A 25,479-nucleotide genomic window follows, 5' to 3' on the forward strand; every position below is an offset into this window, starting at 1 on the left:
AGGGAGTGCCTGAGCAGCTGGGGCTGGGTGGGAAAGGTCGGCTCACAGAAACGGTGGAAAAACCCTGGGTCTGGCTGTGCCCTGGGGACTCGAGAGCCATTCCTTCCCCACTTCACTGCTGCTTGCATTTTTGTCATAGCTTTCTGGGGACAGGCCTTCAGTGCCCTTTCTCCAGCCCTTCCCCTGAGAGCCCTTTTCCCTGCTGGGGCAGATCCCACTCCCTCCCCTGACCTTCTCCCACGCCTGTCGCCAGGTCTGACCCAGCAAGGAGGGTGTGGACGGAAGTCTGCGGGATGCCTCCCCACTGCCCCACTGGGGAGGGGGCTCCCGTGGCAGCCCCTCATTTTCCCATGCAATAAAGTCACCTAGGGTCCCTTGGAGGAGGGAGGAGACTTCAGCTAAAACTGCTCCCAGTTCCGAACCATAAAGCCAAGCTGCATCTTTTGCAGGTAGCCTGAAGAGATGGGAGAGGGTCTGTAGCAGGGGGACCCTGTCCCACACTCAGTGGGGTGGCTGTGGGCCTGTGCTTCAAGTGTGCTCCCCTCTCCCCTTTCTCTTGCTCCTTGGGGCCACTGTGAGTTGTGACAATGTGCACAGAGCTGAGCACCTGCCTTGCACAGCGCACTTGTAAATGCCACCCAACGTGACTGTGTTTCCACTCTCTCTGGCGAGGCTGTTGACTAGTTGGGGCAGATGCTCTGAACAGACCTCTCCAGAGACAAGAGGTTCTGACAGATCCACAGGCACTTAGGAGCCCTCTGTGTGTCAGGGGTCCCGCCTCTTATGTCTGGTCCACCTCCCCTTGCCCGACATCTTCCAACATAGATTCTTCTTTAGAAAGCTGATGGTGGGTGTGCTTCAGTGTCCGAGGCTGCCTGTGGCTTCAGGGACCAGGAGGGTCTGGCTACTGCAAGTAGGTGTGGGAAGGAGCCCATGGGGATATCAATACCATCTCACCGATGGCCAAGCAGGATGAATAAGCCTCCTTTGCCATTATTAGATGTCTGAGGCAGCTGGGAGGGCTACCGGCCAACTGCCTGCAGGCCTTAGAAGCTCTTGTCCCACCTCTGTTAGGATCAGGGTTAGCTGGACACCCTAGTTAGCTGTTGCTGAGTAACAAACTTCCCCTGAACTTAGCGGCCTCTGACAGAAGTGTAGCATTTGGCACAGTTTCTGTGGGTCCCGAGGAAGCAGCTTAGCTGGGTGGCTCTGGCCTGGAACTCTCTAGGGTTGCAGTCACAGAAGGTATGAAGGATGGAGGATTGCTTCTGGGATGTCTTGTTCCCATGGTGCTGGTGGCTGACAAGAGGCAGTGTTCCTCCTTTGAATCATGGGGGCAGTATGGCTGATGCCATAGTGTCTTCCACAACTCAGTTTGGGAAATCTCCTTAGCATCCCCTTGGTTACCTAGGTCAGCCCTGTTTGGTAGGGGACAATGCATATATAGGTTATGGACCCTGGGGGTGTACTGTCAGGTCCCCATAAAGGCTGGCACACCTTGGGCCATGGAAGCCCCTTCAGAAGACTCCAGGGATTTGAGGGCTGGTTACAAGAAATGGTCTGGCTGGCACAGGTTCATGGCCATCTGCAACTTTCAGGATTTGGGATGCTTTAAAAGGCCTACTCTGAAGAGTTCGGAGTTAATAGTCCTCTGAGAAAGTCTGGAATTGTTGAAATGATTCAGGTTTGAAGACCCACATTCTCCCTTTTTCTTCCAAACAGGGCAGCACACTGAGAAAACGCAAGATGTATGAAGAGTTCCTCAGCAAGGTCTCCATCCTAGGTCAGTGGCTGTGTCTGTCCCCAGGTGACCTCTGTGGGCTCCTGTGAGCACCTGCCCTCCAATCCCAGATATCTTCCCTTCCTTGCATGGCTGGCAAGTTACATGCTCTTGGTATTAAGCAGGTTAGGGACATGTACACACACACTTTCACATATGTACACAAGCACACACATCCATCGGTGGTGTGCACACACTATGGTCTGTGGCATGACAGTTCTGAAATCAGAGTTGTGCTGGCTTAGCTCTCCCACTGTCTTTGATGCCGTCCCCCTAGGTCCCTCATTTGTTTATTTGTTTGTTTCAATTGTGGATTGGACCCTTGGCACTCAATCACTGAGCTACATCCCCAGCCCCTTTTATTATTTTTATTTTTTATTTTGAGAAAGGGCCTTGCTAAGTTGATTAGGGCCTCAGCTTCCCGAGTCACTGGGATGACAGGCGTGCACCACCGTGCCCCGTGGTCAGTTACTTTGAACTGGAGGCCAGTTCTGCTTCCTAGTAGCTGGGTAGTTTGGCCTTCTTCCCCTGCCAGGTTGCTTTACTCTAAGCATGGCTGTCCTGGGGACATCCCTGTGCTTTTTATGCACTTAGTGCTCTGTCCCTGGGGGATACGGATGGGGCTGCAAGTGCACCCCAGGCTGGCACACTCAAATGAGCACCCTCAGCCATCGTGTGGGGAGGACACTGCCAAATCTATTTTGCACGTGGTGAAGCTACTAGGGAGGCAAAGACCTGGGCCTGCACCTGCCCCTCTTTGCATCTCTCACCTGTAGTGACCCACCCAGCCCCAGAGCAGCCAAAGACCCCTGTGGGTGTATATATGTATGTGTGTGTGTGTGTGTGCCTATGTGCGTGAATACACACTTTGCCCTGAACCACATCCTCCCTGATTTTTTTCGTGAACTCTTGAGATACTCATAACATAGAAGGGACCAATGTGACCATTTTAAGAAGTGTGGTTCAGGGGAAAGAAACACACGCACGGTGTGGCGCTGCATCAGCTCTGTGGTTTCTCCACTGAGTCATCATGCTGAGCAGAAATCTGTCCCCGTTAGTGCCCTCCCTGACCCCTCCTTCCCTTGCCACATGGGTCCCCTGCCTGTCTCTGTGGACTTTCCTATTCTGACCTTTCATTTGAGTGGGATCTCCCATGTGGTCTTCCTCGTCTGGCTTCTTTCCTGTGGCTTTTTAAACATGTCATACCTGGAAAAAGAAAAAGCACTCTCCTGAGTTGACCCCTAAGATTTTTTTTAGGGGCCGAGAAAGGGACATTTTATTCTCATGCAAAAGAGAAACCAGGGACTTTCTTGTCCTTTGCCTTTGGGTTTCCTTGCCTTTGAACAGGGGCTGGCGTAGCCACCTGGACCATTGTCACTCATTTACTGATAATCATTCAAGCCCATGGCTGCAGGGTGGCATCCAGCCAAACACAGGCCCCTTTCTGCCTTCCTGGAGATCCTGCTGACCACCCCAGGACTTCAGCCTAGTATAGGCATCCCGACTGGAACTGATTTCTTCCCTTGAATGTCTTGGGCATTTAGACACCTGTGGACTCTGGGCACCCGTCTGGCCGTGCCCGCTCATCCTGTTTCCTTTAATGAATGCAAAGCATACAAGTGTGACTGGCTCCTCCAGGGCCCTGGGTGAACAACTACAAGACTCTGGTCCCCTCTTCTGCTTGGTCACCACAAGCCACACATGGCCCCCAAACATGGCCTGTGGACATTGTGTGGCGACTGGCTTTAGGAGGCAGCTGGCCGTTGCAGCCCGCAATGGATGGTGCTGTTTTGACCACACTGAATTATTCTCAGCTGCTTAGTAGCTGCAGGGTTCAGCCGTGACTCCATTGTTTGCAAAAAAATATAGGCAGCCTTGATCTTTGGGCGAAAAGTAAAAGCATTTTCATACTTAAGTGAACTTAGGCTCAGTTTGCTCTGCATGTTATTTACAAGATGTGCCTGTCTGCCCTCAGCTTGGGTGGAGACTATTGCTATGGACAGGGCAGCCCCTACCCCACCACTGAGATATGCAGGAAAGGTAAGTACACCGGGGGCCTCCATTTCCAGCCTCTCCTCATGAAAACATGAGGCCGACCCAGTGTGGGAGACTTCCCAGCCCTGCCCAGCTGGCGGGGGTGATGAAGGCCACTGAGTCGCTTTTAGGGACTTCTGTGCTGCAGGCCCCTTCCAGGTGGGGCCTGAGCACCCACCTCCTACGTGCAGCTGGGCGGCAGGCTGACCTGGCTGGAGCACCTCCTAGACACTCGCTTGTATTTTTCTGCACACATGATCAGAAGGGACCATCAAATGTGGACTAGGGTTGTGGCTCAGTGGTAGAGCACTTACCTAGCATGTGTGAGGCATTGGGTTAGATTCTCAGAACCACATATAAATAAATGAATAAAATAAAGGTCCATCAACATCTAAAAAAATTTAAAAAAAAAAAAAAGGGACCATCAGACTCCTGTAGCTCGAGCACCGCACCGTGTTTTCCTATGCAGGGTTGACTATTAGCACCCTGTGTCTCAAGGGACAAGGATCCTAAATTGTAGTTTAAAACAGCAATGACAACAAACAAATGTCTTGTGTTTCATGAATCACCTCAGAGCTTTAAGATGTTAAAAAAAAGACAAACAAAAAACAAAAAGAAAAAAACCTTGGGGCCAAGAAATTGCCATGTCGCTTACAGTTTCCTCTGACAGTTTTTAACCAAGATTTAAATTGTTGGGAGACAGAGCTTGCTCCAGATTGCAATTCCCAGACCTCAGATTATTGTAGGTTTCAAATGTCATGGAAAAAAAAAAATCTGCTAATCAAACAGGTGGAGGTGAACTGTCAAGCAACTGATTTCAGAACTGAAAGCGACTTATCACGGCCTTCGTGAGGACACCAGTAAACCAAACCTGCCATACTCCCACACAGTCCCTTTCTGCATCCGCTTCCTCCTGAACACAAGCTATAATCTCACTCCAAAGTCTGTAGTCACAGGCATGTGGTGTGTGGCCTGTAGGGCACACCCCTGTCCCAACAGCTTCTGGTCTCACCAACTTAGGGCTACACGCCCTGGCTGGAGCACTTTTGGCAGCCTGAGCCCCACATGGCTTCCTGTGGTCTTGGGGTTAGTGGACAGCCATAAGCTTTGCAATATGTGGCACGGGCAGATCCTAGGGAGAGAAACCCCTGCCAACCTAGATCTAAAATAAATGCTTTTATTTTTCATTTTTAGCAGCTGACCTACATAGATAGCATCTAAGTATAGGCCAATTTCTCTCGCCAAAAAAGAAATAGTTAATCAGGCGATTGTGATTTTCTTATGAAAGTCTCACGTTATTATTCTTTTCTTCCTTCTGGGTGTTAGGGATGGATAATGTCAGGAAGGGATGGTGTGAGAAGGGCGGAAAGCACTGTTGAGTTTGCAAATGTTTAAAGATAAACTTGGCATTGGAGTTAGGAGTTTTGGCCTAAAATAGTGGAAGGCTGCTCTTCTTGGACGTTGTAGCATTTGTGCCAGGGTCTTTGATCAGCCCACAATAGATGGTGCTGTTTTGACCACTCTGAATCATTCTCAGCTGCTTAGTAGTTGTAGGGTTCAGCCGTGACTCCATTGTTCGCAAAAATATAGGGAGCCTTGATCTTTGGGCGAAAAGTAAAAGCATTTTCATACTTAGTTAACTTAGGCTCAGTTTGCCCTGCATGTTATTTACAAGATGTGGTTGGCTGTGAGTATTTTCAAATTGCATCTCCTGGCCGAAGGTGGGGTGTGAGCTGTGTGCACATGAATCCCCCGTAATAGCAAGATGTCCAGGTCCCACATGCAGAAGCACCTTGGAGCTGGCTTTCTGCTCTCCCCTTCGTCTGTGACTCAGCTCACTAACTAGACCAGGGGAGTTTCCTGAGCCACATCCTGAGGAGAGCAGCTGCTGTGGCAAGGGGCAGCCTTGACACCTTATTGTCCTCTACAGAGTCCCTGGAGAAGTGGGAGCGCCTGACTGTGGCCGATGCCTTGGAGCCTGTGCAGTTTGAAGATGGGGAGAAAATCGTGGTCCAAGGGGAACCCGGGGACGGCTTCTACATCATCACGGAGGTAAGTCCTACTTGGTACCTCAAGGGCACTGTGTCAGTCACAGAGCTGCCTGAGTGCCCTGGAATTTATCCTGCTCTGACCCCCAAGTCCTCCCCACACCAAAGTCTACTTGGAGCTGGTGGGATGATGGCCTCGTGTGCCTGCCACAGACATAGGTGTGTCTCTCAAGAATGGTGGTGGAGACCAAGACCCACACGTGTGAATCACACTGCATGAAGCATGCACACAGCGCAGGTTGAGTTGGGGAGCCAGAGCGAGATGGGTGGAGCATGTCCCTGTCAAGCCCTGGTGTGGCCTGTGGTCTACATACAGCTTCACAACACATTACTGCTGGGGGACCTGCGTATGTTCGGGGTGCACCAGATCTCTGAATGATTTCTCACAATTGCACATGAATCTACAATGATCCCCAGATTTAAAGTTTAGTTTAAGAAGGACATGATGAGTTTCTCTGCCTGAAGTGTACGAGACACTTTGACCATGGCCCGCACAGTACCCTCAGCGGGACAAGCAGCCCGCTGGTTCCTCGGAGCCCCTGGGACATATGGGGGCTGGAATCTGTGGCCACCATCTTGGAAGCTGCCTGGGATTGAGTGTACCACTGTTATGAGGAGAGGATCTGTGAGACAAGCGGCTTGTACATGAACGTCTGCTGGGGGATGACCCTGGGAATTCTAGCTCCTGATCTGGGGTGCCTGTCGCCTCAGGGGGACGCCCTAATGTAGGTGCACTAATGTCCTTGCCTAGAGCTGGCCAGTGCATTGACCCTGGGGCTGCAGTCTACCCTGGAGGAAGCCCCAACCCTGGCAGGGGTGAATGCACCTTCTCACCCATGGAGAACTTTCCCGACTGTGCAGAGCCTGGTACTCGTGTCTCGAGTCCTATTTCCTGGTCCTCGAGGCAAGAGGAAGCCCCTGCTCACATTCTCTCTTGCCCATTCTCCAGCCCTCCAGAGAAGAGCAGGACTCATGCATGAGTTTGCATGGCCAGTATTGTTACCGTGGGGCTGTTGAGAGGAAATGGATGTGAGCAGAGAGCTCAACCCCCTGGATGTTCGGCCAATATGACCAAACTCAGGAGTCAGGTTCTTGGTTTGAAATAAGCAGAAGCAAAATTCATTTGCAGTGTTAAAGATGTGGGACCCTGTGTGGGGACACTCACTTGCTCTGTGGAACAGGCCATGAGGCAGAGACCTGGAAGCTTTTTCTCTTTTGGAGTGAGGCCCCTGGATGGGTCTAAGAGGGCCAGTGACCCCTGCAGAGCTCAACGGTATGGACGTGGGCCAGGGTGCTGGTGGAACACGAGCCAATGAGGCTGGCCTTCATCTCATTCCCTAGAGAGCTGCAGAAGGGCTCCTGGAGGGTTCCCAGGGGACAATCCTCAGGAGGTCCTCAGTCCTTAGGGTAGGGGACTCGTTTGACAACAAAGTTTCTTTAAAAAGAGAAGAGGAGGAAAGAATAAAACCACAGGCAGAGCAAATTATGGCTCTGGTCGGCATTGAGGGCAGCCTCCGGTCAACAGTCTGGAGAGGGAAGTGGGCCCTATTCTCACTCCAGCACCCATGGGATCCCACAGGTTCACACCCGCCTTCCCCAAGTGTGTCCCTGCCCTGCGTAGGCAGAGGCCGGCGCTTTGTCACCTCTACTGGAGTGAGTGGCCGTTCCATGCGGGACTTCTCTGAGGCCACTGTTTCACTGTGGCAGGGACCTGGGGCAAGCATAGCCATTTCAAAAACAGTCCAGCAGAAAATCACTTGTAACCCTCAGTCATTGAGTAACACAGAGGACAATGAGTGGCGTTCTCACTGAGGGCTTGCGGAGGCTCTACCTATCACCTGCATGAGTTGTCCAGTGACCCTCTGCCACCAGATGGTCACTTCTTTTCCCACTGGCCAACTGCCTGAAGCCATGTCCTGCCCCCCATGATGTTCCATGAGTGCTCTGTCTCTGCATTTGTGGCCATGGTGTGACCTTATTCAGGGTGTCTTCAGGGACCCAACCTCTTCCAGTTAATAAATGAAGATTTGTGCTTAGCCATTAGCTTTCCACCCTCACCCCCAAATTTTGAAATATTAAAGATGGCTTCTGTTCTTGGCTGTTATTTCCCATAGAAAAGTGCACTTGGTTCCCTCCCTGTGTATCTGGAATTGTCCCATGGGATGTGACAGGAATGGCCTGGGGCAAGGCATTTAGGCTGGGGCACAAGAAGCTTGCCCATCCACAGCCTCTCAGGCTGGTTCTTGGGACCCTCTTCTTGGGGTCCAGCAGCCATGCTCTGGGGTCTTCCATAACAGGACTCTGCCCACAGCAGTCCTGAGTGCCCAGTGCCAACAGCCACAAGGCATGCTCTATGGTGGTCGCCCAGCCCAGCTACTGCCTGGTACAGCCTCCTGAGAGAGAGCTGCTCAGCCCAGCTCCAGGGCGGTGAGACAGAACAGCTCTCTGGGGTCACACTGTCCTTGCCTAGGCACTAGGATGCTCTGCTGGCCCCTCTGCCATGGGAAGAGGACAGTGTGAGGGAAGCCACAAATGTCTCTATTTGCATCCTCTGATAAGAAACTGGTGTTTATAGGCTGAACCTGGCCCAGGGGCAGATTTGCACTTGACCAGCGTGGTGCTTGGTTAGACATTTGAATTTGTTGTTGATATCTTAAAATCAGATTTCTTATAAAAGTCTAGGTCTGTCATCTCTTTAGAAGTCTATATCTGGCCATGCTGGACTCATCCTTGTCTGAGAGACAGACACCCCTTAGAAAGGGCTTTCCAACCCATCTCCATCCCCTTGGGCCCTCTCTTCTGGTCAGTGGTCTCCACAGTACCTGGGTCTTCAGAGTTTGCAGCCTCAGTTTGAATGGCCTTGAGACAGGAAGCGAGTGACTCTGACTACGGCAGACAATCATCCTTTATACCCTGTGGCTGAAGACTCTCCAGCTGAGCCCAAGACCCCATGCAGAAAAATCATACAAGTGTGTGTCACAGGTTGGAGTCACTGAGTGTATGAGTGCGTCTTTACAGGACACAGAGGAAATCGGCTCTGGAAACAATAAGAGGCCGTCACTGAAACTATATGTCCTTAATCATGGTGCGGGGAGGTTAGGCTGTCCCAGGGTTTGGGCAGGGTCCTTATATAATCAACTATGTCTTTCTAGAGGCCCCTCCAAGTCTCCTCTGAGAGAGGAGCAGGGGGGTTCCCCATCTGCCCAGCACATAGGGTGGGCTTGAACTGGCACATGGATACCTGGTACCTCAGACTCCACATCCAAGAGCAGCAGCATCTCACAAGCACAGCTCCCTACATTTCCTGCTCACTGCCCTCTCCCTCTGCCTCTGGTTGACCTGTGAGATTCTGCCCGTGGTGTTCTGCAATGCTCTGGAAGCCTCGGAGGGACCTACAAAGAGGTCTCCAAGAAGGCAACTAAGTAGTGGGGACCATCGCTGCTTCTGGGAGTGACTTCTGGGTTGTCAAGAATGCCCCACTGACTGGGCTTCTTCACCGCAACAAAATTGTGGCCTTTGGAGTGTAACCAAGGCCACTTCCTGCAACCCTGCAAGAGTAGGTGAAGTGGTTGCCTTGGCAACAAGGATATTTTTGGCAGGGGGGGGTCCGCCTCCCTGTCTTCCTGGAGCAGCATGTGGAGAAGCCTCCTCGGCTCCTCCCTCCACCGAGTGGGGTGTCCCTGTCTGGCAGCCGCTCCTCACCTTGCTTAGTTGTCACATTTCTGCGGGTGTGCACTTCCAAGTGGAGTTCTGTAAACCTGCCCTTGGCGGGTCACAGGTACCCTTCCGGTGAGGCCTCATCCTGCAGAGCTGGAATGTGGAGCCTCTCACCCATCTTTCCCCCTGCCAGGCTTGCTCTGTCCCCTGGGCTTCCTAATGGGTGGACCTTAGAGGCCCTCGGGATACTACAGTGACTATCTGTGTGTGCCTCGATCTGCTCTGCTAGAAGATGTGGTTGTTTGGGGGGTTGATTTCCACCATGTGTGGGCAAATCTACAGGAAACTGGCCCCTGGGAACAAAGCTTTGCCACAGAGCCAGTTTTTTTGGAGGTGATTGGAAAGGGGAGCAGGAAGACAGGATTCCTAGCCTACATGATCTTGAGGGTGTCTGCAGGGGTGCTCCCCACTAGACAGAGGCATCTCTCTTGTCTTCCAGCTCTGTGCACACACATGGGCTGTCTGAGCAAGTGGATCTGCCAACCCCTCAGACAACTGACCCCAGTACTCTTGGAGAACATGCTTAACAGACAGTGGCAGAACTGACCCTCTTCGAGTTTGCCTGTGTGAACCTGGAGGTGCAGACTCAAAGACACAGCACCAGTGGATAGGGCCGGCCCTGCGGCTCCCAGGCCACGCTTCTGTCTCTGCATTCTGAAGCTGGGGCCACCCTGGGCCAGGGAGCCTCAAGGTGGGACACAGTGCTGGAGGGATAGCATTGGAGCTGCAGGGACTGTCCCTGTTTGTCTGCCAAGATGCATGCTCAACTTGTCTCCCCAGGAGAGGTGCATGGGGGCCTGGCAAGGAGGGCAGTCTAGGTCCAGGACACGCCAGGTAGCGGGAGGCTGAGGCTGTCCCGCTGCTCCGTGACTTCATCAGAATTCACATCTCCAACTGCGCTCTCCAGGAAAAGGGAGGAGGATTTGGGAAGGGGCTCACGTTCCGGCTGTGCATTCCTCAATTTGGGCCTGAGACCTTGGAGCGCCTGGAGGCAGCTGGGCCCAGAGCTGGTTCCCCATAAAATCCTGAGGCTGAAATTCCCCAGCTCGCTCCCAGCCAGAGGCCTGAGAGGCGTTGCCATAGAAACACTAGATTGGATTTATCTCCTCACTTAGCAAATTAATTTTATGAATGTCCACAATGTTGAAGCAACTGCAAAACAATACATTTCACAGCCGCCCTCAGGCCTGGGAACGCTCCACTCGCCAGAGCCCAGCCCCCTCCACGCTCCCCGAAAGGCAGATCGTTCAAAATCCAGAGGTCACTCTGTAAACTTAGAAGGAGGCTCCTACGTGGGAGCATCCAGGAGCCCCAGGCACATGTCCAGCTCTGCCCCGGGCCATTGTGCCATGGCCTGTGCCTGCTGGCTATGCTCCAGACACTGCGGCCCTGTGGCTTCAGGGACATGGTTATGCCTGGAGCATCTTGTCACCCACTGTTCCTGTGTCATTTTTCCCCTGCTTCTTTTACGGTTATTAGTGCCACTCTTTTGGTTCCTATGTGTCCCTCTGGGGGCTACTGCCTGGAGGAGGGATTGAGGCCTCTGGGAGCTATGTGGGTCCATGCCACACACATGGTCCTGGAGAGATGTGAGCCCCAGACAGGAGACAAACCGCATCGGGTCTCTGCTGTAGCGGAAGTGAGGTGGCAGGGGAGGACACGAGGGCTTGACGGGAAGTGAGGCAGGGCCTGGGACAGTATGAGCTTGGTGGGTATCCGGGGGCTCAGGCCCTTGGGCAGGGATTGGGAGGGGGCCATGGGGTTGCATCTGAGGTGGGAGCTATCAGGGTGTGTGGCTGCAGGGTGAGTCTGGGGCTTGGCGGTGTGATGGAGGACCCTCTGGCCAGAGACAGGATGTCCTGTCTTACTCTGGGTGTGATGTGGCCATGTGGGGGTTGAATGCTTACTTGCTGAGTAATCATGCTGGGTCTTGCATGGAGAGTAAACTGTAGAAGGGCTCAGGGAAGAAGTGGATCAGAGGTGAGCAGTCACACCGAGGTGATGTGGGGGCTCAGGAAGCAGCAGGGCTCAGGGTCTGCAGGCAAGCCAGCCCAGAGTTGAGAGGAGGCGATCAACAAATGGGAGGACTCAGGTGGGCAGGGAGACTGTGGTCCTGAAGTGCAAGTAGAAGTTTTGCAGGTGGAGGCTGGAAGGGATTGTGCACGCGGTAGCACATGCAGAAACGCAAGGCACCAGGTGTGGTGGAGGAAAGGGGCCGCGATGCAGATGCTGATGTTGGATGTGTGCCAACAGATAGATGCCCTCTGCAGAACAGTCACATCTTGTCCCAAGGCCACAATCTACTGGTGGTGGGGGAGCGGAAGGGAGGCTTCCAGGTCGCAGTATCCTCACTGCCCTTGGCCTCTGGCTCCCCAGGGAGCCTCCCTGTTTGACCTCCTGAGCTCCATATTTGCTCCTGTGCTGGGATGAGCTCTGTGTGAGGCCATCTGAGCAGTTTGCTGTGGCCTCCCAGGACCCACTGGAAGAACCTTGTACCCCTAGCAGAGCTCTCAGCACGTGGCGGGAGCACCCCCCAAGGGTTGTGAACATGGGCAGTGCCTGCTCCTCTTGATCCACTGAGGGGGATCCCAGCATCTTCCAGAAGTGGGAGAGCCTGGCTGCTGCCCCAAAACCAGCCATCTCCAGCAGCGAAGCTACGGCTTCCTCTGGGCTGGCCGAGGAGCTTTCCCATACCTGGCTCCAGGTCCTGGGTCTGGTGCTGGGGACTGTCATAAGTGTTTGCTGGCAGATGGGTGTGGGTAGCTGTGAGAGTATCAGGATTCTTGGGAGTTTTGGGCTCACCACACCAGGTGTCTGTCTGGTGCCTCAGACTCACTGGGGGGCCCTGAGTAGCTCAGAGGGACATAGTCGCCAAGAGGATCCATGGGCCTACCCCATTTCCCTTCCCATTGCAGGACAATTTCATCACATACAGGCTGGAAGGGCTGCATGTCCCAAATCCCAGCGTGAGCAAACCCCCCTGGCCTGTGTGCCTGGATTGTCCTGAGTACAATCCCAACTTCCCCTTCCCAGTGGGCTGGATGTTATTCCCGCAGCCCATGGGGAGCTGGGAGAACCTCTAGCCGCTGTGAGCTTGGCGCCCCAGGCTGAGATGACCACGCCACGCTGCTTTGGAGTGACAGGCTGGTTTCCCAAATGTGCACTGTATCTTTGCTCTGGGCTGGAGACTCAGCTAGTTTTTGTGTGAATCGAGGCACCTGTGGCCGGCTGGTCTCTGAGAGCTCCATGCAGCCGAGGAGCTGGTGAGAAGCTGCAGAAGGTGGCCAGCCTTGAGCTCAGGGCTCTGCATCCAGAGATGAGAACCTTAAAAAATCTACGGGAGGAAAATATACCATGGGTAAAGATGGTGACAGAGTGCTGCTCAGAGAAGGGAGATGCCCCCCGCCCCACGTAGGCAGCTCTCTTGACAAAGCCTTCCCTGTGTCATCTTTCTGATGTTGTTAATGTGAGAAGCACTACAGAAAGTGTATCCCCCCAAACAAGCACAGAGCGTGGTTTCCCTCATCCCTGGCTCTGAGACACCAGGCAGACCCCCTCACGCCCAGGCTTCCCATTTCAGACATTTGGGATCCCGATTCCCACCCGTCCTCCCACCGACACGCAGGCGTCCAGACTAGACAGATGTGGAATGTGTGTGCTGGATTCCAAGGTCCTGGATTACCTCGGACGCGGCTCCTGGCACCGCAGTGAGGGGGGGCGGTGACGCACCCGCAGACCGTTGCCATGGCAATGGATGTTTTGGCTGGGAAAATCCTAACAGATGCGGAGTTCTGGACAAGTCCAGCTGTGGGGCCTCCATCCATTGCAGCCGTAATGTCTGACCCAGAGCAGGGCTGCTGAGGTAGCTGTGGCCACTGGCGGCAGGTTGTGGGTTCCATGCCTTGGGTGGCAGCTCCTCTGCTCCCCTCCTTACAGTTCTAGGGACTCCGTGAGCAGGCCCCTGAGCTCCTTGTCCTGGGAAGTCACCCACCAGGGCCAACAATGACCTGTAGAGGACGTCCTGGTATATTCTGAACTTGGCCTTCTGAGTGTCCACTTGGATTTATGGGGTGGTGCTGGTGCACCCCACTGCCCTTCCCTGCAGTTGGACATAATGCAAACACTCCTAATGAGGGGCGCTGCCCTGGAGTGCAGTGTGAATTCTTCCCACCTCATATACACACTGACACACACACACCATGTGCTCACTGACATGCACACACGCACATACCAGCATGCCAGGGCCACAGGCTGCAGTGTCTGGCAGAACCCTGGTGCTGTGGTGATGTGGTGTTCAGACACCACACCCGGCTGCTGGAACCCTGTGTGAACCGCCATGCCCGGCGGGGTTCTCCTCTGGGGTGCAATGCTTGCTTTTCTCTTCCGTCTTGTGGGAGGTCCAGCAACTGCAGAGGCAGCCTGTGGAGGACTGTTCACGGCCCCATCCGCCTGGGGCCTGTGCGTGGCCTGGCTCCTGAGCAGATGGCAGGGGAGGAACTGGGCCACAGAAGGGCATTGGGAACAGGGCCTAACACGGTCAGCAGTGACCACAGCCCCTTTGACTCTACTGTCCAATTCACCAAACATCTCTGGGACGCCTGAGCACTGTGCCTGGCCTCAGAGAGCACCAAGCAAACATTTCTGCAGAAATAAGGGCCTTCTCACATGGGGCTTTTATTGTCTTTCATGCTGGTCCCCAGGCAGGGGGCTGACAGTGCTGAGTTGGCACCTGTTCCCTTCCTCAGAGTCCTGGCGCCAGAATCTATGTTAATGTCCTGTTTTCCCACAGAAGCTGCTGGGCCGTGCCTTTGCCAGGGCCCCAGACCTCACGGAGGACCCATTAAATGTTGGCACAAAAACTGACCTCAGCTGCTTACCAGCCAGGTGTGTTTTGTCAGTCATTCCCAGGACATGCACACACCCCCATCTCAGACGGCTGAGCCTAGGGTCCTTTGCAGGCACGAGGCTCAGCTTCTTAAGTGAACCACCAAGAAACTGCTCTGCTGGCCCCAAGACAATCGCAATGTGCTTTTTGGGGCCCCCACCTTAGAGAGCAGAAAATGGATTTGTTTGCAAGGGAGCTGCAGTTGAGCGTGGCAAGTCGTAGTTGCGACGATTGCTTCTCCACAGACATCAGAAGGTGTGTGCCTGGGCTCATTACTCAGGAAATCACAGAGCACCTAGGAAGGGTTCCGTAGTTGTGGCCAATTTAGTGTTCCATGCGTGCACACGGGTGTGTGTGTGTGTTCACATGTAGGATTCTGCTTGGGCTTAAATACAGAGATACACAGGCAAATGAAAGGTCTATGCGAACATTGCAGGCTTCACTTAAGTCTGAATTTCCCAGGTCTTGGGGATTTCTGTTAGAGGTGGAAATTTGTCACCAGTGTGGGTTGTTCTGTGTCTGGCAGGTCAGCTGCGCAGCCTGAGGCCCAGTTGGGGACTGCTCGAGTTGAGGAGCCCTGGGTGTGTGTGCACGGGTTCTGCGGGTGCCAGAAGTAAGCCTCTGGGAGCCCCAGTCCCCTGGTGCCTCTATGTGGCACCATGCTGTGTCCACTGCTGTTCTTTTCACTTTTCATTTTTAAAGGAGGCCCAAGTCTATATATGGTATTGACACTGAGTTTCTTTTAAAATATATTTCTTTAGTGCTGGGGTTGTGGCTCAGGGGTAGAGCGCTTGCCTAGCATATATGAGGCCCTGGGTTCAATTCTCAGGACCTCATGAAAATAAATAAGTAAAATAAAAGTACTGTGTGCAACTACAACTAAAAAATAAATATTATATATATATTTTTTTCTTTAAATAAAGCCAATAGTTGCGGTGGCTCATGTTGTAATCTCAGAGACTCAAGAAGCTGAGGCAGAAGGATTGCAAGTTCGAGGCCAGCCTCAGCAACTTAGCAAGTCCCTAAGCCACTAAGTAAGACCCTGTCTAAAAAAAAAATAAAGAGGGCTGGGGATGTGGCTCAGTGGATAAGCACCCTGGTTCAATCCACAGTGTAAATAAAACAAAACAACAACAACAAAAGAACAACCATAAAGCAAATAGTTTGCTTCTTCCGTAACATCACATTGGAGGACTGGGCCAGTGTGGTCTGGGCTGCCTTGGCGGACCTGTGAGACTCAGCTGTTTTTCATGTGTGTGAGTCCCCCTTGTAGGAATATCGCCACAGTTGCACATGTTTCTCTGACTGGTGTTGGCTGTTTCTGGGCTGCAATGGACTTGGGCTCTTGTTCCTAGTCTGGCGTGAGTCCAGGTCACCCCCCACAGTAGCGAGCAGACCCCACCACCGTTCCTCCTCAGCATCCTTACCATCCCCTGCTCCCCTGCCCGCCCTCATGGTGCCTCCCTACTGCAGGGAGGCCCCCAGCTCCTCTGCTGGGCTCCTGTTCTCCAGATCTCAGCTGCATGATTGCTGGTGGTGAGACCTTGCCATTGTCCCCCACACTGACTCCCCCTGCCTTCTCAGCATCTGAGCCCATGATGACTGTCCTCCCTAGGGAGGCTGACCCCAAGGGGGTAGGGACGTATCTACCATGTTCCCCGTTGTGCTCCCACCCCCAGGACAGTGCTCAGCAGAGAGTCGTTGTTCAACAGACACTCAGCTGACCAGTGAGGCGGGCCGAGAAGAGCACACCGGAGGGCTCTGGTGCATAATTGGCCAAAGTCCATCCATGCACTGAGGGGGTCGGTCCATGCTCGCAGCGGGTGTCCTCCTGGACTCCCTACCACCCTGGCTCACAGATCTGAGCAGCTATCTTGGGCCTCAGAGCCTGAGCATTTGGGGCTCATGGCCAGGCCAGTGGTGAGATGGAAATGGAAAGCAGGAGCCTGTCCTTCCACTGTACATCCCACCAAAACCTTGCTGCTTCTTTCTTATGGTTTTTAATTTTGTAGTTTTTTTTGTACTGGGGATTGACCCCCGGGGTGCTTAACCACTGAGCCACATTCCCAGTCCTCTTATTTTTTCTTTTGAGACAAAGTCTCACTAAGTTGCTAAACCTGGCTTTGAACTCGAAATCCTCCTGCCTCAGCCTCCCGAGCTGCTGGGATTACAGGCGTGTGCCACTGCACCTGGAAAATTTTGTAGAAAATTTTAAAAGTCAAAATAGTTGAAGGGAAATTGAGGATCAGTAATCCACACCTCACATTTGAATGAGAGTGACAACTTGCCGGGTGTTCGGGGTAGGTGGGTTTGTGACCTGGTTTCATAGTGAGAGATTTGGAGAATGTGACCCAGAGTTTTGGCAAATGTGCTTTTCCAGACACAAACTCCATGTTCATGTCCTCCAACATGTCTACCTGCTTCCGCGGCAGCTGGGGAAGCAGAACTTGGATGGGAGGAAACACTTCTTCCAGAATCTTTCCATAGTGGGAGATGCTGGCTTGTCCTTAGCTAAAGCAGCCTGAAGAAATGGGAGTAGGTGGCAAATTTCCTGCCCTGGGAGGGCCTGACTCCCCTGGCTTTGTGACAGGTGGTCCCAGGACAGGGACTATTACCGCCTGCTATTGTGGTCCATGCTCAGGATGCTGGATCAGTTAGGGCAAGAGATTCAGCCACTGTAATGGGCCCTGCAGCAATTGGCTGGAAGCCCAAGGAGTGACTCTCTTCCTGCAGTGTCTGGGTCGGTGGGGGTGGGGTGGGGGGAGGGTGCCAGGAACACCTGCTCTTCTTCATGAGGCCCCTCTGGCCACACCAACCATGATACCGCCTGGGAGGATGGGACAGAGTTAGGCAGCCAGCCAGCCAGCCCTGCTCCTTATTCTGGTCATTGCATCCTGACCTCATGACGGCTTTATGTGGACATCTTGTTCAGGAGGTTCTATGACCATCCCAGGCTCACAGGAGAAAACTGAGGCTGCAGAGGTAAGATGGATCACCAAGATGTGTGGCAGAGTCCCGGGACTCAAGCACGGGTCTTCTGGTTCCAAGGTCCCACTCAGCTCACTCCTGGGACTCCGAGCCCTGATGGAGACAGACAGGTAGCCCAGGATGGGGATCCCCAGGCCCATGGACACCCTCCCATTCCTTGTCCACTCTAGCAGGACACACAGGGCTGCTACAGTCACAGGGCTGAGAGTGGGCCGAGGCTGGGGAGCTGTCTGCTGCTGGGATGTGTGGAGGGCATGGGTGGGCAGGAGGTCACTGCAGGGAGGTGAGGGGCCGGCAGAGTGGTGACTTGTAACTCTCTTTAATCCTGTGGTTTTGCTTGGAGAGACCCTTCAGTGTCCTGGGAATTGGGGGCAGCTCAGAGTCTGCAATGACCTGGCCTTTCACTGCCCCAGGACCCACACAATGTCCCCCCTAGGCCCTACCTGGGCAGCCAAGCTCAAGCCACAGCCATATTTGGGTGAACTTGGCCGCAAAGATGAGTGTGTGTGTGGGGGTGGGTGGCGGTGGTTTGGACTCCCCTGCAGCCTCACGTCCTCTGTGCAGCAGGAGGGAACCAAACCCTGAGGCAAGTCCTTTTGCCTCATCTCATGGCTTTTGACAAGGATTCGCCAAGATACAAATTCAAAAATGAATGACCACTGGATACAGTGCTACATCCCTGTAATCCCAGGCTCAGACAGGAGGATGGCAAGTTCAAAGCCAGCCTTAGCAAGTTAGTGAGGCCCTAAGCAACTTAGTAAGACCCTGTCTCAAAACAAAGCGCTTCGGGGGTGGGGGGCCCTGCGGGGGGGGGAATGCTCAGTGGTTAAGCACCCCTGGGTTCAATCCCTGTAATAAAACTAAAAAACACACACACAAAAAAAACAAAAAACAAAAAAATCCAACATGGTTGGGCCAGTGCCAGCACCCAGGTGAGGAGGGCAAGAGCCATCCTAGAGCGTGGGTCTGGCTCTCTCCCTGCCCGCCGGCGGGCACTGGGCCTGATGTTTACCTATCCCTCTGTGAACACCATCAGCTGGATTCATAAACAGGCAGAGCTCAGAATCTGAGTGGCCGGTGCCTGGAGGGAACTGGGTGGTGGATCCGGCTCACAGGGTCGACTGATGGGTGTCTGGGGATTCTGGGCATGGTGGGCACTGGCAGGGCCCTGACCCATTTCACCTAGACTGTGGAGAGGTGGGAGTTACTCATTAAGCCAGGCGTGGAGAAGCTGGGTCAGGTGAGCCAGGGTGAACTGAGCTATCCTGAAATCAAGTGAGGTGCCCATGAAGGGCCCCCAGCTGCTGGACACCAGGGGCTGTGGATGGGTAGACCTGGGGACCTGGGTGACATCAACCCCAGGTCCTAAGGGCCAGGCAGCAGGAACCTCAGTCTCCCTGGCTGTAAAATGGAATTTGTAGCCTCATGCAGGTGTAGCTCTGTGGGTGGCGAAGGGGCTGGAGCTGGTCAGAGTGAAACTCAGGGAGCCCCCGAGGCTGACCGCACACACTACCCTGGTGAGTGTTGCCTCTGTTGACCCTCCCTAGAGCCCTGAAGGCTACAGGAGAGGAAACCGTCTCCGACAAGAAGGACTTGTCCAAAGTCCAGGGTCAGAGCCCACACTTTGGCTCAAACAGGACTGGAGCGTCAGCTCTGAGGGATGCATGGAGTCGAGTGTGTGGCCTCCTGGAAGCCCTGGATGCCCTCTCCGCATCTCTAATGTGCACTGCATTCCACGGCGCCCAGTGATATTCCGCCCACAGCCTCGGTGTTAATCATTGAGCGGGCAATGTCTGCAGACCCCGCTCCCCTGTCGAGGGTCAGGAGGGGACCACACTGCTTGGCAGGTGTGTGACCCTGAGACCACACTGCCCCAGGAGCCCCAGCACGGATGGACGGTTCCCCGTCCTTGAGTCTGAATCCAAGGTCAACTTCAAGCGCTGGTGCCTGTGACAAAGTACTGACCCCTCGGGAACATCCCCAGAATTCCTGCCTGTCACCTTGGCAGATGTAGTGCTGGGTCTTGGTGAGTCCGGGTGAAAACAGGGACTTGGCCAGGACAGGAAGGGACCTTTGGGCAGGCCCATCACCTGGTCCTGAGGCCCTAGGTGTCCAGGGAGAAGAGGGGAAGAAGAGAGTCTGATGACCAGTGGCCGAGGCCGCACAGGGAAGGGAAGGCCAGGCAGGAGACAGGAACTGGGGCAGCAACCCCCACTGCATGACCTGAGGTATGACCCTAGCAAGCGATCCCCACCATGTGATCCCCAATTGGGTGACACCCCTGCCACCTGCCTGATGATTCTTACATGCCCCCTTCTTGCAGGGCACAGCCTCTGTCCTTCAGCGCCGGTCCCCCAGTGAGGAGTACGTGGAGGTGGGGCGCCTTGGGCCCTCTGACTACTTCGGTGAGTTGGGGTCCCTCCCTCATAGGCCACCACACCTCATCAGGGGTCCTGGGTTGGGAACTGCATGGGCACAGGCAAATCAGGCTGAGCCTCCATGCTGCTGTGACAGGCCTCAGACTGAGGTCCCTGGCCATGATTAACCAGTCCTGGGTAAGGGCTGCCCCCAGAGAGCCATGACCTTATCAAGGGCAGGGTGTGGGTAAGAGCTGCAGGGAACACCAGCTTCCAGCTTCCTGCAGCTCTGTGTTGGGGAGGTCCTGAGGGAGGCCCAACCTCACCTGGGCACTCCTGGGCACTCCCTCAGTTGGGGGCTGGATCATGGGGGAGACCCAGGACATATACCACAGCGTCTGCTGCATGTGGCATTGCTCAACAAATTGCAGGACAATGCCTAGCTAAATTTGGATTTCAGATGAACAATGAATATTTTGCTAGTTTATATAAATATATCCCACTGGGCCACATCTGTGATCCCAGAGACTCTGGAGGCTGAGATAGGAGGATCACAAGTTTGAGGCCAGCCTTAGCCACTTGGCAAGACCCTGTCTCAAAATAAAAGATAATAAAAAGTGCTGGGGATGTGGCTTAGTGATAGAGCACCCTATCCTCAACAATAAAAAAATGCCCCCCAAATGATATGTGTATGTCTCCCAAATATTTCATGAGACATATTTACAACTAACAAACTTTCTTTTGTACATATTTGAAATTCAAATCCCATGGCACCTGGCAGTGGTGCTTCTCTGATTCTGGTCCTGAAGGAGAGGGCCCTGATGTGGGGCCCTCAACCTGACCACTCTCTCCTTCCTCTAGGGGAGATCGCGCTGCTGCTGAACCGGCCTCGTGCGGCCACCGTGGTGGCCCGGGGGCCCCTCAAGTGTGTCAAGCTGGACCGGCCCCGCTTTGAGCGCGTGCTGGGCCCTTGCTCCGAGATTCTCAAGAGAAACATCCAGCGTTACAACAGCTTCATCTCCCTCACCGTCTGAGCCGCGTCAGGCCGCAGCGCTCCCCGTGTGCCTGCAGTCCCTGCTCCCTGTGTCTGGGGCCTGGGAGTCATGGGGAGGTAGCAGGGTGAGGCTGGCATCCCTGCAGGGGACCTCCCCCTCCTCTGGACTTGTTTTTTTTTTTTTTTTTTTGGAATAAATGACCACCTTGTGCATATCAGAAACAAAGGGCAAGCAAACCTCCCAAGACCCAGGAGTGACAGGCCAGCTCCCCTCCCCCACCCTTCCTCCTGTCCACCCCTTGTCTTAGGGGACCCACCTGACCCTCTTCACATCATCTGGGCTGTGCTTGTCCAGTCCCCAGACCCAGGGGCAGACAGGCTGTGGAAACCAAGTCAGCCCTGAGTCCTCCCCCCAGAACCACAGGGTGCCACCCTGGGGCCCTACAGACCCTGTGAGGCCAGGCTTGTCAGGCCTAGGCCCAAGTGTGGGACAGATAGTGTAGATGGGGTGTTCCCCGAGGACGCTTATGATGGGGCAGAAGTTGAGGCCCATTCCCACAGGGGCCCAGAGGAAGCCAGGGACCCCTTCTCCTATCTTGGGGGCCAGTCCACGGGCCTCAGACAGATCCACAGGTCACTCTGTGCTGAGAGCATTGGGAGGAGCCAGCTTGAGCCTGGTGGCTTGTCCTCTCACTAGCTGGTGCCCAGAATGGGCAGACTCCACAGCTGAGTTTGGGAATGTCCAAGATCTGGTGAGCACTGTGCTGGGTCCTTTGCTCTTTGGAGTTGGGGAGCCAAACAATGTGGGGCCACTTCTCTGTCAAGGGGCCTCTGGGAGACATGGAGGGAGGGTGAGCTTTCAGAGACATCTGGGTAGAGTTCGAGGAATCAGAGGCCCTCGGAGCTATTCCCCACAGATTTGCCTGTATCCAGCCTGAGTCCCAGCCCTGTGTTCCCTGTCCATTCCCCTGATGAGAGGGAATGTGTTCAGTCAACCCAGCGCAGGTCCCACACCCCTAAACCATCCACCAGCTTGTCTCTTAAACGTGTCCCCGGTGCCGTGATGATACGGAGCTGAGGGAGCGCTCAGTCCGTTGAAATGATGTGACCCACTCGATGTTGCCCTGCAGTGTCCTGGGGAGGTGCCCTCCCCGCTGGCCACCAGCGCCCCCTGCGCCCTGGCCATGCCCGTCCTGCCTGTGCTGTGGGCTCTGTGGACTTGTGTGCCCTCCTGCTCACCTTGCTGAGTGCTGCATGAACTATTAAACGTGCAATGAGGTACCTCTTCCTGACTCCGGGGGTCTCTGTCTGGACTCTTTTGTAGACAAGGGTCTTTTTCTTTCTTTCTTTTATTATGGTAATATATACATGACCCAATGTATTTGCCAAACCACAGCCCCGTGGCGTTGATTCCATTCACAGTGTTGGGCAGCCTCATCCTCGTGGCTGCCCAGAGGACCAGGTATAGATTTGTGAGTCACAAATTCCTTGGTTCTGGCTGGGCGCGGTGGCGCACACCTGTAATCCCAGAGGCTCGGGAGGCTGAGGCAGGAGGATCGCGGGTTCAAAGCCAGCCTCAGCAATAGTGAGGTGCTAAGCAACTCGATGAGACCCTGTCTCTAAATAAAATACAGAATAGCTCTGGGGAGGTGTCTCAGTGGTCGAGTGCCCCAGAGTTCAATCCCTAGTACCTGCCCCCGAAAACCCCCCCAAAACACAAATTCCTTGGTTCCCGTCCTCCTTGACCCTTTTCTCAGGTCTGAGACCCTCACACGCTGCCAAAAGTTGGGAGATGGCCCAGGTCCCCAGAAAGCAGGGACTCAGTGATGTCTTCTGAGGGTTCAGACACGCTTACTGCTGGCCTCTTGAAGCTCAGTACCTTGTTAAGGTCGTCCAGCCTGTGTTGGCTTTGCCCTTTGTGGGTCTTTCACATGGTGCTCTGTAGCCTCACATTTCCCATCTGTAAATGGGTATAAGGATCCATCAAAGCCCTATGGTGAAATGAGCTCATTTCTGGCAAGAAGAGGCTGGGGAGGATCCCACCTGCATGTCTTGAGGGGATAATGACCTGGAATGGGGCCCCTGCAGACTGTGGAGAGCCCCAGCCTCACCTTCCCCAGCTCAGGGGAACCCAGTGGAGCCTGGTGACTCACTATGACGTCGGGCCCTGGCTGCCACAATGGGGAGACAGGCAACACCTCCGTGTGGGGCCTGGGGTGGGGAGTTTGTGTCTGGGGACCTGGGTCCTGCCTTCCCACGGCCACTGCATCCGGCCTCCAGGGCTCTGCTCTCTGATCCAGACAGGGTCTCTAGGGCCTGCTCTCTCCTAGTGCTGCCAGGAAGCCTGGGCTGACGCCCCTGACTGTGCTGACCTCTCTCATCCCGCCTCTTGCTTCCTGGGATATGACCAAATTAGGAAGCTGCCCAGCCCCACCTCCAATTCACCAAAGGCTTTCCCTCCTTCCAGAGTAGTCTAGTCTGGTTCTAACTTGCATCCCAAGGGCAGGGATACTTAGACTCTCCATCTGGGCCCTGAGACCTGAGGCCCGTGCATTCTTTGGGGCCACCAAGGTCCTCAGAAACTTTCCTTAACAAAGTCAGATCTTGCATATGGAGTGGGTTTCCAAATCCACATCGAAGACTTTTATTTAGTCGGGCAGAAGGTCACTGGATTGGTCTCCTCCTAGGACCCCTCCCCCAACATTGGCCACAGTAGGGGGTCTGCTCTAGGGCAGGCCTCTGAGTATCAGACTTTCCTCCAGGACAGAGCCCAGCATCATCCCACTAGAGACTTCCCTATGATTTGGACAATCAGTCCCCTCACCAACCTCCTTGGCCAAACATTTGTTGGAGAAATGAGGCTGGGGTATTTCAGGAACATGCTTGGCCAGGAGCCTAGTGATTGCTGACCTCCCTGCAGCTGACGTGTGATGTGTGGGCTGGAGGGCAGTTGTGCCTCAAACTCTGATCAAGTTCTTATTAGTTGTGTGGCATCAGACAGTATCCTTAACTTTTCTGAGCTTCAACTGTCTCATCTCTGAAGTGGGAATATTTGCCTCCTGGGTTAGACTTTAGCTTGAAATGAGACGATTACAGGAAGTTGCAGATGAACCCCAAAGGCTCAGGACTGTTGCTACCTGCAATATCCAACTATATCACACAGAAGGACAACAGCCATGTCCTGGTGTCACCTGGACAGGTAAGCTATGGAGCTCGTGCTTCCTGGTGCTGCGGCTCCAAGAGGGCCACCCTCACCTGCCTGTCACTGCCATGGCACTGGCCTGGCTGCTGCCCTCTGGCTCCACCTCCAAGCCAGTTGTTGCCCTATTATCCACGGCCAGCCTCCTCCTCTGCATTCAGCCACAGGTCCCCCCATTCTGGTCCCAGTGAGGGACACCTGTTGCTGCTCAGGGACCTGTTTGCAGAGGTGGTAATCTCCCAGCAGGAGCCACCTGTCCTCAGTATGGCTGCAATCACCAAGTGTGTCACCTGGTGACCTCATGATCTTAAAAACACCACTGAATTATTTAATGGATTCTGCAGCTTCGAGACAGGGCGTATCTGTTCCACAAAGCCGGGGGACACCTGGAGTTGGAGTGCCACAACCTCACTGGTCAGGCTCCCATGTGCTAAGTTTCCCGGGAGAGGTTGGTCCCAGCCAAGCCGGTGGAGGCTGGGAGCCCTCTCAGCCCAGTCTCAGTTGCACAATGTGGACTGGGCAGCCTCCCAGGCTGCAGATATTTTTATAGGGAGCGGGGCCTGGGAGGCGGGAGACTGGGGTCCTGGTACTGAGGCCTCCTTCCTCTTGCTCAGGGGAGCACCAGGAAAGGGCTGCCCAGTTCCGGCCGCTTCCCCCAGCAGGGGCCATGAGGCCCTTCAGGAGATCTCAGAAGTCTGTGTCTGTGTCCCAGCAATGATGTCACCGGAGCCCATGTGATGCCAGTGTCAGCCAGGCGTTGAGTGTCCTAGGAAGGTACCCTGATATCACCCAGGAAGTGAGACTGCTACTGACTGCCCAGTCCACTCACCCACTCATTCACTCCATCACCCAGCCCAGGGGGAGGGGCTCCAGGGTGGCCCCCTGTCCTTTCCCCACATCTTCTCCAGATCAGCAGTGGCTTCACCTGCAGAATCCGTGCCGGCTAGTGTCAAGGCCCTGTGGCACCAAATCCACCCAGCAGCCCTGTGGGGACCAATTACAAATAAGAACGCTGAGGTCCGAGCAGGGAAGTTACCTGCCAGGCCACCCAGCAGAGAAGCCTCGGGAAGTCGGGCCTGGGCCTTCCCCGCCGGCCTGGGCCTGCCCTCGCCATCTCTGCCAGTCCTCGTGCTGTAAATTCTGTTTATGGTCCTGGTCACCACCCCACTGAACTGGCCAGGTTCCTCCTCAGATGGAAGCCACGCCTCTCTGGGAGTCCCCTGGGAATACCCAAGGGAGGAGGAAACCCTGTGTGGGAGGCATTGCCACGGGACTGTGCCACGTCCTGGCTGTGTGGGCCGGGCAGGGGCTCGGCTCCCTCCACCCTGCCCGTCCACCCTGCCATGAAGTCCTGTCCTCTTGGCCGCTGGCTGCACCTCTTCCTCTGAGTTGTGGGGAGTGTTAGAAATGGACAAGGGACTTCCTTGGGGCACCTCCGTGGAGAGCTGGTGCAGTCCCTGGAGCTCACCAGGCCCTT

At 54.4% G+C, this 25,479-nt stretch overlaps 1 protein-coding gene across 6 annotated transcripts in view; it reads left to right on the forward strand.

Moving 5' to 3' along the window:
• The window catches only part of PRKAR1B (protein kinase cAMP-dependent type I regulatory subunit beta), a 143,460-nt gene extending 121,365 nt beyond the window's left edge, over positions 1–22,095 (forward strand). For all 6 annotated transcript variants that reach the window (XM_081297600.1, XM_081297602.1, XM_081297599.1 and 3 more), the window contains 4 exons: positions 1,723–1,783; positions 5,745–5,866; positions 19,776–19,857; positions 20,671–22,095. In XM_081297600.1, the coding sequence (XP_081153726.1) occupies positions 1,723–1,783; positions 5,745–5,866; positions 19,776–19,857; positions 20,671–20,843 (438 nt within the window). In that variant the 3' untranslated portion in view covers positions 20,844–22,095. The remainder of the gene's footprint in view (positions 1–1,722; positions 1,784–5,744; positions 5,867–19,775; positions 19,858–20,670) is intronic.
• The last annotated feature ends 3,384 nt before the right edge of the window (positions 22,096–25,479 follow it).

Source organism: Spermophilus citellus (genome assembly GCF_964194105.1).
Source record: "Spermophilus citellus genome assembly, chromosome: 6".
In the NCBI taxonomy this organism is placed as follows: domain Eukaryota; kingdom Metazoa; phylum Chordata; class Mammalia; order Rodentia; family Sciuridae; genus Spermophilus; species Spermophilus citellus.